The 14,681-nt window shown below is 40.6% G+C and overlaps 1 protein-coding gene across 1 annotated transcript; it reads right to left on the reverse strand.

The window, feature by feature from the left end:
- Window positions 1-8,814: 8,814 nt before the first annotated feature.
- LOC100700919 (homeobox protein otx5) lies at window positions 8,815-13,600 on the reverse strand. The gene is made up of 3 exons (XM_003449302.4): window positions 12,788-13,600; window positions 11,432-11,583; window positions 8,815-11,201 (listed from the first exon to the last, which is right to left on the reverse strand). Exons 1-3 carry the CDS (start codon window positions 12,885-12,887, stop codon window positions 10,563-10,565), a joined length of 891 nt encoding a protein of 296 aa, XP_003449350.1. The 5' UTR covers window positions 12,888-13,600; the 3' UTR covers window positions 8,815-10,562.
- Between the last annotated feature and the right edge of the window lie 1,081 nt (window positions 13,601-14,681).

The raw sequence follows: 14,681 nt of genomic DNA on the forward strand, positions 1-14,681 counted from the left end.
GCATTTAAAAAACTAAAACCAAGCTAAAAGTCCTACACATATACAATGTATGACAGGTGCAACAGTCTTGACATGGATGTTCTAGCACCAACCATCATAGAAAACCCTCTTCTTCATTGGTTGGCTGAGAAAGGCCTTAATGCATACAACTCCTGCACTATATCCAACAACAGTTCCGCAGACACTTCCAGAGCCAGTCTCCTTGGCTTCTGTCCGGCTTCCCCATCCTGTTGCTCTGCTGAAGCTCTGCAGTCTTCATGTTTGTGTCATTCTGCACCTGCTCTGTGACTCCTATCGACTTGCCCACACCTCCCATCTTTTATGCAGTGTGAGCAGGTGTTAATGCAGGTGTGGTTATGGTTGGGTAGGAAGTAAAAAACAAACAAACTTCAATATAAAAGCATGCAAAAATATATAAAAACATGCATAAAACCATGCTATAAAAATAAACCAATAAAACACAGAATACTAAGAGTCATGATTGGAGGAAACCAGGCACTGCTCATCACCAGGCCAATACCAGCCCTACAGTGAAGCATGGTGGTGGCACCAACATGCTGTGGGGATGTTTTTCAGGAGCAGAAACTAGGAGACTAGTCAGTGTTGAGGGAAAGATGAATGCAGCAATATGCAGAGACATCATTGATGATAAACTTCTCCAGTGCCATCTGGACCTCGGACTGGTGCAAAGGTTTATCTTCCAACAGAACAACCCTAAGCACACAGCCAAGACACCACTTGGCTGTGTGCTTAGGGACCACTCTGTGAATGTCCTTGGGTCCATAGTCCACAGTTGAACCTGACTGAACATCAGATCTCTTGGGAGATTTAAAAATGTCTGTGTACTGACATTCCCCACCCAACTCGATGGATCTTTAAGAGGTTCTTCAAACAAGAATGGGAGAAACTGACCAAAAACGGGTGTGCCAAGCTTCATCATACTCAAAACGACTGTACTTTCTACCAAAGCTGCTTCAAAAAAGGATTGAGCAAAGGCTGTGAATACTTATGTACATGTTATATTTTTGCTTTATATTTTTAATAAATTAGCAAAAATATCGAGGAAACTTTATTCACTTTCTCATTATGGGGAATTGTGTGTAGAATTTTATGGTGAATAAATAATTAAATTATTAAATACATACAAATACATACAATACAAAGTACTGTGAATGCTCTATCAACCTTATCAAACATTTGACAATACGCGTCATGTTGTGCCCTCTCAAAATATTTACATTTTTTACATGACTTGATGTACACTTTGCTCAAGAGCTGTCTTTATACACCCACTGGTTGCTAGAGAGAAATGTGTATTCCCTAAAAGGTTGGCAGTGGTTCCAAAACCTCGCCAACTGCTCATAAGTACTCATCATTCCCTCATCAGTGGTTGCCAGATGGTTCAATTTCAATTTTCAATTTTATTTATTTATATAGTGCCAAATCACAACAACAGTCGCTTCAAGTCGCTTTATATTGTACAGTAGATCCTACAATAATAGATACAGAGAAAAACCCAACAATCATATGACTCCCTATGAGCAAGCACTTTGGCGAAAGTGGGAAGGAAAAACTCCCTTTTAACAGGAAGAAACCTCTGACAGAACCAGGCTCAAACTGTTGTAAACAGTTGTTCTCTAGTCCTGTGTGAATGGGACCTTATTCACCAGATCTTGACAAGTTAGCACATGATTACTGGTCACAGTACATGAATTTCATCTGTTATGTGTTGTTTCAAATTGTGCACAGTGAGTTCTCCAATTATTAGAAATATTAGAAATAAAACATAATATCACCCTGGGTCAGCACACCCGAATCAAATAATTAGTTCATCACCAGGCCTCTGTAGAACTTCAAGACATGTTGAGGAGGTAATTTAGCCATTTAAATCAGCTGTGTTGGATCAAGGACGCATCTAAAACCCACAGGACACCGGCACTTGAGGCCTGGAGTTCCCCCACCCCTGCTCTAGTGCTTAAATCTAGAGGAACTGTAGATGTGGGTTTTAGCTGTTTTAGACACAGCTGACTCGAATGATTTTTTCCGGGTCTAAAAGGGATTCAAACAGACTAGGGGGTAATATGAAGGTATATACCTGGAGACTTCCCAGACTGTTAATTATTACTGAACTGGATGTCTCTTTGCCCTGTTTCCACTGCTAGTACCTTTTGGAGCATTACTGTGCAATATGTAGTGTTGGGTGTAACACTCTACAACTATAAGCACTACTGCAATCACATTATATTTCTCAGTAATGCAGTAATGTGACACTTTACGGTACTAAATCCAGCGATCCCATTACAGTTATTTTTTTTATTATATCATTACTTTCAATACAAACTGCCTGACAGCCGGACAGAATGAAAACTAAACATCAGACATATCCTTTTTCTTACACTTGGAGGAAGGAGGAAAATGGTGGAGCAGTCTACAACTTACAAGGAGTGGACTTACTCCTCTTACTTTTATCTTTATTGCACAAAAGGACAAGAGCGCAATGGTAAAATGTAAACATCTGCACAGACAGTATGCTAACACAAAGCTAGCAAAGATCTCAGAGTGATGATAAGCTGACTGAGTGCACACCCCAGCCCAGCTTCCAGAGCCTGAACTTTAACAGGTAACAAAAAGCAGTGATGAGCGGTCAGGCTTGCCATATTGTAGATTTGATTTCCTGTACATGCTTGTACAGAATCGCTGTGGGTAATGCCTGGGCGTATTTTTGTGTGGTTACGTAAACACTAAAAACCTATATGTAGGACAGGAATACGTGTTGGCCTATAGAACTGTAGTCTCAGGTTTATATTGTTACCTAATGATAATAATGTAATAATGCATTTCAGATCATGTTACAGAGTAATATAACAGGTAGTATAATTAATAACTTTCTTCTTGCCTTTGTTATATTTTGTAAACTTAGATAACTGAGCTTTTTATGGATTTCAATTATAGTAAATTGCCTTTGTGTAGATGTCAGGGATATCACAACACTATGAGCTACTACATCTGTCATTTTGAGTTCAGCACTGAAGCTATAGGAGCACCAGAGAATTTCTAGCAGCAGTTTCCCGATTAACTTCAACGACATGTAAGTTTCTGGCGTTTAGTCTTCCAATGTGTAGTTTTCCTCTGGAAACGAGTGCCATTAAGATGTGTGTCCTATTGTAAGTTCTTAGTCTACCAATAAGCATGCATTAGCAGAATGCTTGTGTTTTATGTGTACTGTTGCTTTCCCTGAAAGAAAAACTATATGTTTAAAAGAGTCTGCATTCACTAGTGTATGTTTGGTGATGCAATTGCACCCACGTCAGTACAAATTCATGCTTATGTGTATTTGCGTGTGCCTGGGCGTGTGCTTGACGCATGTGTTATGGCGGCAGTGGGATTAGGAATCGATTAAGAGGAAATTGGACTGCAGTTGGACAGGAGGGAGGGAGGAAGAAGGGAGGGATGGTGGGGAGGCCGCTCAGCTCTGGCAGCAGCAGCAGCCTGTGGCATGATTACAGTGTGCCTCCAGAGCAGGCCAGCCACCAGCTTGTTTGTAGGGGATTAGAGAGGGGAAAGAAATGAATCATATTTCTAAGTCCTGAGTGTATCCCTGTCTGTGTGTCTGTGCTTCACGGTCCATATGCTGCCTCTGGGGGATTACAGGAGCATGCTGCCTGCAGAGTACAGGACATCTATCTATCTATTGAATTCACTCTGCTCATGATTTAGTAACAAAAATCAGTCTTTTCATGTCACAGAGTGTAGCATTATAATTTCAAGTGTAACTGGGTAAATGAACAGCCATTGAATTCTGTTAGTGACTGCAGTCTCATGCTCATTGTTAATGAGCTTTTTGGGTTAGCCAGAGTTACGCTGTGTCACCATGAGGCTGAACCCAGCTCTGTGTTCTCAGGCTAAATCCCAGTCAGAAGTCTCTCTGTTACTGGGCAGCCTGAGGAATAACCTCAGCCGCCTCGATTGTGTGGTACATATCGTTTTTTTACCTTCACTATGTTCCAGGAGACTGTCACGATCACGTACCTTACCTGCTAACCTTGTTATATCATATATTAAGTTGGTGTAGTTTGAAACAAATGGTGAAATGGTCCCTCTGGAAACTTCTCTGTAATGTTCAGCTCACCCTTTGGTGCAACATTTCTATTGTCAAGTATGCTTAATTCCCTTTTCTTTAAAGGTAATCCGGAGCTGTAATGACTACTGACTAGTTTGGCAGATTTTAAAGGTATATTTGAGAACTACTACTTTTTTTGAAGGTCCTAAGTCATCTCTGACGCTGCCAGTCAGTTTTGAATTACTGTGCCCACAGCTTCTCTGGTTTTAAACCAAATGCCTGTTGACATGTCCTCCTGGCCATAATGACTTTTAATGGTCCAAGAAAGCATGGTTTTGAAAGCGCAATGTCCATCATATACACTAAACTCCAGAACTTGTGGTATATAGAACAACTTTATCATGGATTCCTGTAGGCCAGAAGCTGGACAACCATTACAGTAGTATAACATATATATATAGAGAGAGAGAGAGTGAGTGATAATGGCAATTGCTGGTGTTCATTTTTAATGGCCTAAACCTAAAATTATTATTTTCAATGTCCTTTTTTTGAAAAAGGGAAACTTCTCTGTCATGACTAACCCGTTGAAGCATGTTGTAAAGCTCACGCGTGTAGTTAGGGTCTTCCACAGCATTATAACGTCCTCTCAGAAAGAGGCTATGTGCTTACAGAGCTTTAATGTCATGCTCAGTGTTACTGATGGCCTTTAAGGAGCCTTCTCCATATACGCTGTGTAAATTTTATGCTCATTGCCAAAATGCTCCTTTAGCAAAGACTAAGCCTTTCTGAATCCTCTGTCCAAGACAACATGGAGACAGCTGTTAAAGTTTTCTCGGTCATCCTCTTGTGTACTGTTCCAGAAAATAGAAACAATCTCCAGGGTTTCTATTCTTGCTCTCACTGCTGTGATTAATAGATTTAATGGATGTTTGGTACTGAAGATTGTCACTATCAAAAACAATTAATCTCCTTCTTATTAATTTTTTGCTCTTTTCAGCATTTTTTGAAGCAGGTAATGTAGCCACGTCACTGACGTTGTCAAGGGAGCTGTGGTGAGATAGTGGTGAGAGTTTAACTGTGGTTGGTATCATTGTCTTGGACTGGTAACTCAATACTTTGAGATTTGTCCTTTTGTATGCACAACTCCTATCTGTAAGGATATATTTTAATCTTTTTTTTCCTGCTGTCCTGTTACAAAACATGATTTTCATGATCGTCAGGTACGATTCTCTAAACACAGTTTGGCTGAGGTTCCTGAACTCGCAGAAATAAAGGTAGAGTAAAAGTAATTCTTGTTACTCAAGGTACAGTCTATAGAAATATACCCTCAAAGCTGCGTCAACACAATCAGCATTTCACGGTGACACGGGGAACACAGAACATAGAAGGTGGACGTGAGGTGAAGTGGGCATGACCTAATCTAAAGTTTATTCCACTTCAAGGAAGCTGAAGGGACTACCTATGAGATACTGGTGACTGACGTTTGAAAGTGTAGTAAAAACATTAGAAGTTATATGAAAAGCATTCATTATGCTAACTTTTTTTAAGGACCCTCTGGGTTTGAATGTGGGACTGTTGTTCTCCCTGTGCCCTGTGGGTGTTTTTTGTGTACCTTGGTTTTTACTCACTGTACAAAGCCTTTCATATTAGATTAATCTGAACTAGCTGTTTGGTGCCTGAAACTGCTATATAAATGCCACTCCATTTCCAAGTATATGAATGAATAACAGTAATAATATATGTCAAACTTATACCAGAGATACCTTTATCACCTCTTTATGTCACGGTTTGCAGGGGCAGACTGTGTGTGGGTTTGTATAGAGTACCCAAGAGTAGACAGAGGCGAAGAGGTGAAACTTGAAAGCCAAACGAACCTTTATTTGGCTAGTTGCAGGTAAAAACATGGAAACTGAGAAAAAAACTATGAACAACTATGAAATACTGAATAAACTGAGGAATGCTGGGAGAACTAAGACCTAGAATTATGACATAAACTGTTACAAAAAACTATGACCAGACATGGGGTGAAACACACATGAGGTGATGAGGGGAAGTGGAGACACATGAGGACACAGCTGACTCGAATGAAACATAATGACAACACAGGGGAGAGTAACACTGGACACGCTAACATGAGACACGGACTTTCAAAGTAAAACAGGAAACATGACAGGCACAGACTAGACACTGAACTAAACCTAAGAACAAACTCTTAACCAGAATAACACTGAAACTTATCCAAACAGGACAACTAAAGAATCAGAAAATAAACCATAATACAGAAAAAATACCAAAATACAAGAAATAGAAAATGCTGTGTCAAAATGACCCAGAACCATGACACTTTAAATATTCCACACACTTGTGGTATTTACATTTGTCTGTTGTTGCCATATTGTCTGATTTGGAGAGGAGAATGTCATTTTGAACATTAGTGAATGAGTATTTTCAGTTTCACTTTTCCAGGTGCCTCATCAGGGGAAATGGGAGAAATGTCTAAATTTGCAGCAAGCAGTGCATCCCACAGCCCTGTGACCAGTTTGCAGAAAAGTCTACAAGCTCCAAAATGCCATTGCTTTAGAGCTTCCATAACGTCTAAATTGTGTTCGGTAATATGTTTAAACCAGTCTCTCTGGGTTTCCTTTTCCTCTTTGGGACTTAATATAATAACTGACTCATGTGCTTCTTTGTGGTTTTAATACAGCTGAATCAATTTCCCCAGTTTGTTGCAATCTTCCTTTGCATTTTCATCCTTTTTTGTAAGCTCTTTAATTTCATGTGTGAGTCCTTTTGTTTTTTTCCCCACATTTGATTTGTATTCTGTCTGAAGACTTTCAATTTTTCAAGTCAGTGCCCTTATTTCAAGCTTGATTGTCCTCCTTTCCTCTATTTTCCTCAGGCATTTCACTAGTCTCACTCATTTTGTTAGATAAACTGTATTCCCAGCAGCTCAAAAGCTTAACTTTGTCGGTAACACAAATTTGCAACCCAAAAAAGCACATTGGCCGAGCGCATCCCCCAAGTACAGCAAGCCAAACAGGCAAAACATTTCCCAAATGAACAAACAGCAGCCTTTAGAAACTGTTCAAACAGAAGCAATCGACACCTTTGATTACATTGATCTGTTCATGTCACCGAGTGATTTTCCTCTGTTTTTGCACCATAGATTATTTAATAATTTTCAGATAATCCCACAAAAAATGATCCAAAAGGCACCAACACAACAAAACACAGAGGTAAGGCCCAGTTCAGTGAGTCGAATTAGCCAGCTATGGCTGCCTGTGCCTGAGGCTCTATCAGTCAAACATTCACATATACTTAACATTAAGCCTAAGAAATATCCAAAGGATGAGTTATAAAAAAAAAAAAAAGTCAACCCAGTATATTTTTTTCCTCCTGTCTGTAAATATGTTCATTTCATAGCTGAAGTTGGGATTCTTTGGGACTGACTTGCTTGTCCTGTAAGAATCAACACTGATTTTTAGTTGTGGATTTTGTTCCTTGATCTAATCTGAGGGGTCTGACTGATGCTCAGACTGACAGTAATTGAGCTAAGGCATTAGTGAATATTATAACTTTACTCTTCTCTGTGACTGGCTGACAGATCAACAGCACTACAAGAAAGCGTAGACCACAGACAAGTTCCCATCACATCTAATAGCAAACACTCCCTGCAGGTTGACCTGCCCATGGACTGCCTTTGTACTACCCCGGTTGAGCATAAAATAAGGATAAAGCATATAGAAGGCAGTAGATAGGGACAAAAGACATAGCCTATGTGGTTCCCGGAAGCACAGCTAAAACCTTTCATCCAGTGCACTTTGCGCAACCCCCATAAAGCTGACCCTCTGGCCTATCGGTGGCAGGAACACACAGAAACATCCATCAATCCAAAGTAATCTGCCTGTCTCTCGTACTTCAGTTTGGACCCGGTGTGGTGGTGAGACTCGGTATTATGGTTAGTTCTAATCTGTTTTCTGTCCTCTCTGCCCTGCTCCCTCTCATTTCAGCCTTATACCCACTGAACCTCTTGTATGGATTAGTGGGACACTCCCAGAAACTGATTCCCAATGTCCCCCACTATAGATGTCCCAGTGCTCCATTTTTTCTCTTGCAGTAGAGGTGGGCGGATCGATCCAAATATCGATAGTATTACCAGCACCAGTATCGGTATTGGATCGATGCTAGCGTGATAGGATCGGTACTTTGTTCATATCAGGCACACTGAATTGTGTTAAGCACATTATTTTTCTGGAAATGAAAAAACATACCTCAAACATGCACTATGAAAAATGTCTGATCCTTTTGGTGTGACTGTCAGTTCTATTTTAGTTATAGCTTATATCAAATTTAAACAACAGGAGCTGACCCAACGAGCTTCAGAGACAGGCACATTTAAATTCCAGGTCTCCAAAAAACCCAGTTTTAAAATAAATGGAAAGCTGAAAGGTGTGTCTTTCTGTGTTAACTAATTATTGTGGAGAATAAAAATCACAGTGACTTAGTGGACACTAAAATGCATTTGCAAATTGATGATGATTCATCTCATAAATTGTGACACACTGCTCTCCCCTAAAAAAGCTGGCTTTATATGTTAAAAGTATCTGTATTAGTACCAGCAGTACTGACCCTGTATTCCCTTGGTATCGGAATGATATTAAAATTTGCAGTATCACTATTTTGCATTATCTTGCGGCCCTGAATTGCAGAGAAATGGAAGGATGCATGACTTAGAGAACACAGTAAACCAGGAGTTTTAATGAAGTTGTTTAATGTCTCAGAAACATCGTAGCTATCTGGCATGGTAGTGATGAGACCGGTCAAACACAGGAGACAAATGAAATATACAAAATAATTCATATCAGAAAAGAAGCAGAGATGATTATAAAGCAAAAAAAATGTGATAGTACAATAAATGATTAAGAAGCATACTGCTACTTCTATTGGATAAACCCCTGAGTTTGACAAAAAAGAAGAAGAAGAAGAAGCAGAAACCAGAAGAATATAAACAGAAAAAAAATTAAAAGTTGGCAGTTTTCTAGAAATTAAGAAAGAGAGTGATAGAGTCTGTTGGGTGGAGCGCCTGTGTAACAACACACAGCTGATACCAGACATGATTACACTTTCAAGTTTTAATATTTACAAAACAACAACAAAAAAGTATATTAGCAAAGTCCATGTCAGCAGAAGACATAATATTAATGATGATAGTTATAATAGTACTGATAGTAATATGAACTTAAAAACAAATTACCACAAATTTTACTCAAACAAATTCACAAATTTGAAAAGAAACTTAATGTTGTTTTAAGTCTAATACAAAAAAAAAAGAAAAAAAATCAGACAAAACATCAAACACATAAAGTGGTACCCATCACATCTTTACAGGTTGGAGCTGAGAGAGGCACCAAACTGAGCAAAGGAGGAGGAGGGGTGAGTCGGCCGCATGTAGGCCCAGTCCCTTCCCTTTCTCCAGTGCAGTCTCCTCTCCCATCACATACCTCACTGCAGCAGTTTATTGGCAGTCTGCTTTCATCATGCCACTATGAGATGAAGAGGGGTTCCTCTGCCTCAACTAGCAACAATGTGACCATTGTTCCTCAAAATGTGTGGAAGTGATCCTATTACACTAACAATGTACTAGCCATTCTGCTAATGATTACAACCATGCTCAAAGGCAACAGGTTCGTACTGCAGTCACAGGAGTGACCTACTCCCCCCCCCTCTCGGCTCGTATCCCACACAGGCTGCAGGGGGTCAGTGTCATGCAAGGCTACTAGGAACCATCAGCTTGTGTGTGATTTAGAGAAGACCCCGTAAAGACACTTGCTTTAGGTGTCACATCGGGTTAGCTGAACTGTTTTCATTTCTCAAAGCTCAATGATAAAAAAAAAGCAGCTTTTTCAAAGAAAAACATCACAGAAAAAACAAAATTAGAAGTCTGAAAGGAAGAAATGCAAGTTCTCATCAGTGTAAAAGGTCCATTTCAATTCTATGTTAAAAACAACCTGTAGGTTACAAAAGTTGTTGTGCTGTGGCAATTTTACAAATAAGCCCTGCTTTAAATTTGATCCAAGTCAAACTCAGCTTTATCAGTCGAATCAAGAGGAAAGCTTGTTCTCACTAGTCTGATTTTGTTCTGCATACATCAGTCTCTTTTTCCTTACATGTAGTCATTCCTTGATTTCAAGGCTGATTTTCTATGTTGCTTAAACACTATTGTCATCTCTTTGTTACAATCACCAAGCCGAGCATCAACAGATCACATTAATCCCACTGATATTTTTCTGAAACAACAAACACTTAGAGTTTATTTCAGCCGATCACTTCCTCAGCCAATGTGTGATTGGTCGGACTTCTGTGTCCCAAGTTTACCTCTTCCTCTTTCTAAAACACATAGAAAGTAATCTTGGTTTTTTTTTTTTCAACCTACTTTGATTATTATCTTTTTATTTCTTACCTCTTCCCTCTACCTCCCTCCCCACGCCCCACCTCCTGTTATTTACAAGACCTGGAACTTCCAGGAGTTCTGGTCTTTGTAGTCCAGACAGTCAGCGGCATTGAAATTGAGCTTCCAGGCAGTTTGGTCTTTGTAGTCTAGACAGTCGACGGCTCCAAAGCCCAGTGAGGCGGCTGTGTAGCCCTGGGAGGACAGTGAGGCTGGGGACTGGCTTAGGGGCCCGCCCATAGAGGAGGCTGTGATAGGGCTCAGGGCCCCTCCGGTCCCCGACAGCTGTGGGTGCATTGGAGACAGGTAGGAGCTACAGTCCAGGCCAGTGAAGTAGGAGGAGGAGCCTGCGTAGCTCTGGCTGTAGGCTGGGGCCTGGGTGTAGGTCATGGGGTAGGTGGTAGTACGCTGCATGCATGGGGTGGTGGAAGCAGACAGGGGGTCTGGCAGCGGAGAGATTGAGGCTGGGCTCCAGATGGACACTGTGGCACTAGCAGAGCTGGAACTGGGGGTGATGGCGGTGCCTGGAGGAGGGGGAGGTGGGCTGTAGGGACCGTTGGTGGGGTTGGCACTGGCCTCGGTGTTGGACTCACGAGCAGGGGATGCCTTCTTTTTAGGGGGCCGTGGTTTGGACTGGCCTGTGCTCTGTTGCTGCTGCTGGCGGCACTTGGCACGACGGTTTTTGAACCAGACCTTTGGGAACAGGAGCATCAGAGAGAAGGTATCTAAGTATCACTATTTCACAATCAAAGCAGCTGATAAAAAATATTAAAGATGTACAAGCTGCTTTCATAAGAACTCAACAAACCCTCACTTTCTTTCTGTATGTGTGTCTCTGTGACACACATACACACACACACACACACACACACACACAGGTGTTTTATATATATATGAGTATAATTTTCAGTATAATGTGTTACCTGGACTCTGGACTCAGGCAGGTTGATCTTGAGTGCCACTTCCTCCCTCATGAAGATGTCTGGGTAGCGTGTTTTGGCAAAAAGAGCCTCCAGGATGTCCAGCTGCGCACGCGTGAAAGTCGTGCGCTCCCGACGCTGTTTACGCGGGGTGCCTACAAAAAAGATTATTATTATTATTATTATTATTATTATTATTATTATTGCCACGTTAAAATCTACGTTGAGTTTATATCTGAAGAATTCCGCAGAAATATTATTGGACTAAAGGCCATGTATCAACGTTGGTGTGCATTTATTACATTTAAAAAATGATTGAACTGATGATGAAAGAAATGATGCATTGAAAATAATATGAAATTCAAATCTTTATATAAACCACTTCAATAAAAACGCTGAAACAAATAAACGAATTCCGATTTTTCTCTTGAATTCGCAGCGTACAGATTAAATATATAAGCACTGTTGCGGCTTTGTTTCACATTTTATACGCTGCCGTGGATATTTGTAGACATAAACATATAGTTGCGAGTCTGTGAAAGTTTCTTCGATAATTTTCATCTCCGTAGCTCAATCTTTTATGTGGCGTTGAGGAAAAAAACAAACGTGTGCGGGACTGAAACCTTTTTATAGGACCGAATAAGCGGATCCAGCAGGCCTGATGTTTTTCTTTCTTTTTTAATATTTCTGACTGGCCGTCGGAGCTGTGCGAATCGGAAAAAAAAGAAAGACCGAAACGAAATGAATATCCACATCGGGGATTATGACTTTTAAAAACGTAAACTTTGGGCCGAGCTCAGCCACACGCCTTCTGCCGTCGTTTCAAACTGTCCTCTGGGCTGTGGCAGATGCTGATCGCAGCATATCGGCCTTCATAAACAACCTCAGTGTTCATTCATGAAAAAATATATATTATTATGCACCAATATGAAATACAATGACTGTCCTTTTTGTAAATAGGTTACACTGTAAGAGCAACAGATTGGAGTTAGTTTTAATTCCGTGTGAGAACAGGCGGCCTTTCTCTTCTCACACATTTTCATTGTTTTTTGACTCTATAATCCTCTGAATTTATAGGTCAAGTGAACACATGTTCTGATACACGGAGCAGTAGACACTTACGTTCATAATCATAAATATAACCGTACAGATAAAGTTTCAAATATATCATTCAAAATGAGTCTTTTTTTCTTTACCGTTTTTCTGCGCAATATAACCAATAAATGCACAACGAATATTTCACTTAATTCCATCACTTCACTTGTTTTATTTTATTTGTTTACTTAAAATAAAGGCGATTAAAGAAACTACAGGTTTACACAGATTAAAAACACACAGAAGTCAAAGGCCAGTACTTACTGGGATATCCAACGGCGGCGGTGTGGAGCAGATCCATGCCCGGGCCGGACAGCGTTAACCCGTTCACGGCGTAATGGGGTTGCTTAATGTAGGACATCATGCCTCCTGCCGGCTTTAAAACACTCCCTCACTCGCTCTCTCCTTCTCTCAGACCAGGGGCCGGGTCTCCTAACTAGTCTCCAGGGGGTGTATCTCTCTCTCTCTCTTTCCCTCCTCTCTCTCTCTCTCTCTCTCTCTCGCTCTCTCTCTCTCTCGCTATTTTCCCCTCTAACTCCCTTTAACAGTGTTTGTTCCTTTTCCTGGGATGTTTGGCCTTAGGTTGTTTTTGTTTTTTAATTGTCCATTGACTGCCTTCTCCTCAACTATCTTTATACGTTACTCTGACTTACTGCCTTCCAGCCAGGCACCTTTGGCCAAGCCCCTTTACGCCTGTTTCCAGCTAACGCGTAAAACCACTGCGCTTCTAAGGGTTTGGTGTATGTTCAATGCGTCTTCTAGTCAAAAAAAGAAAGACTACCGCAACTGAAGTCGGCCCGGTGCTACAAGTCAATACACCACACTGAAAACAGCACAGTTCGCTAAACAAGGCCGGTCAGAATCTCCATCAGAGCCGTGCGTAATTGCAGTGCGCACATATAACGTGGCCGGGTGAAAGATGCCAAAAAGCAACTCCACAGCAGTTTGGTGCCTGCGGTCTGACCGGTGGTAAAAAAAAATTGTAAGGCGGGTGGGGGGCCCTTCTGCTGTCTCTGGTCGTCCCTGAGAAGAAGAGGATGCTGATCTGCAGGGTGGACAAGTGAGGAGAGCGAGAAGAGACTGGCTAATTAAAAGTAACTTCTTATCCAAGTAGACACCCAGAGCCCTCCCTCCTTCTCTCTCTCTCCCTCCCTCTCTCTCTCTCTCTGCGCATTCGCCCACGCGCATCTACATATTGTTCATTATTCATTCAAGTTGTCTTTCAATAGAGGATAATATGTATGGTCTTTTTTAATGCCCCTGTTTCATCTAAATGTCGCCGCAGCAACAAAGAACACTTGTTGATATGCAGAAAGTAAATACAAACATCGAAGAAGTACTATAAAACACACACCACGCACGCGCAAACACAAATTTTAACAATTTTCGTTTTTATAGCCACTTGCCAAGCTTAGCCTTAAATCTTAGTCAACCCAGCAACAAGCATAGGTGTCCGGAGACATTTTCAAGATATAATTTTTTTAATGAATTAATTCTTTTTAAAATTGTTATTATATTGTTCTAAAGTATTTTTGAAATTGGCCTCCCTAAAATAATTGGACGACTCTGCCTGAGTGTGGAGGCAGAGGTAGAGCAGCTGAGGCGGAGAAGGGGGTACAGGCCGGATTAAAAGTAGCACAAAGACCGCGTTGTTCTGCTATTAAATCCCCTTCTGATCCCCAACATGCTGCCTCCGGACCAATTATCCATTCATTCACTTAATCAATAATAATAATAATAATAATAATAATAATAATAATAATAACAATAATAATAATAATAACAACAACAATAATAATAATGATAATACTCTGAAACTAGTTTTATTTGATTGGTCAGGCCCTGGTCTGGTTATATACCTACATTATAAATGTAATAAGTATCTGATAAAGATGTTTTCTTGCAAAGTCCGACGGTATTTCGTTATCTTATAAATTTGTTTCTTTGTTTCTTTGTTTCCGTTACCCTTTGTTTATTTTTTTTCAGTCCTGGTTTTGTATTTATTATCGCTGAGCTTTGTGTATGCGTTGTGTCTCCTCCCAGGGCTAGTTTGGCCTGTGCCATCCTCTACAGCGAGACAATTTCACAGTGTCCAAAGCCGATTCTCTGCGCTTGTTAATTGAATCGGATTTCTTATAGTTTAAAATCCACACACACA

This window comes from Oreochromis niloticus, linkage group LG14, assembly GCF_001858045.2.
Source record: "Oreochromis niloticus isolate F11D_XX linkage group LG14, O_niloticus_UMD_NMBU, whole genome shotgun sequence".
In the NCBI taxonomy this organism is placed as follows: domain Eukaryota; kingdom Metazoa; phylum Chordata; class Actinopteri; order Cichliformes; family Cichlidae; genus Oreochromis; species Oreochromis niloticus.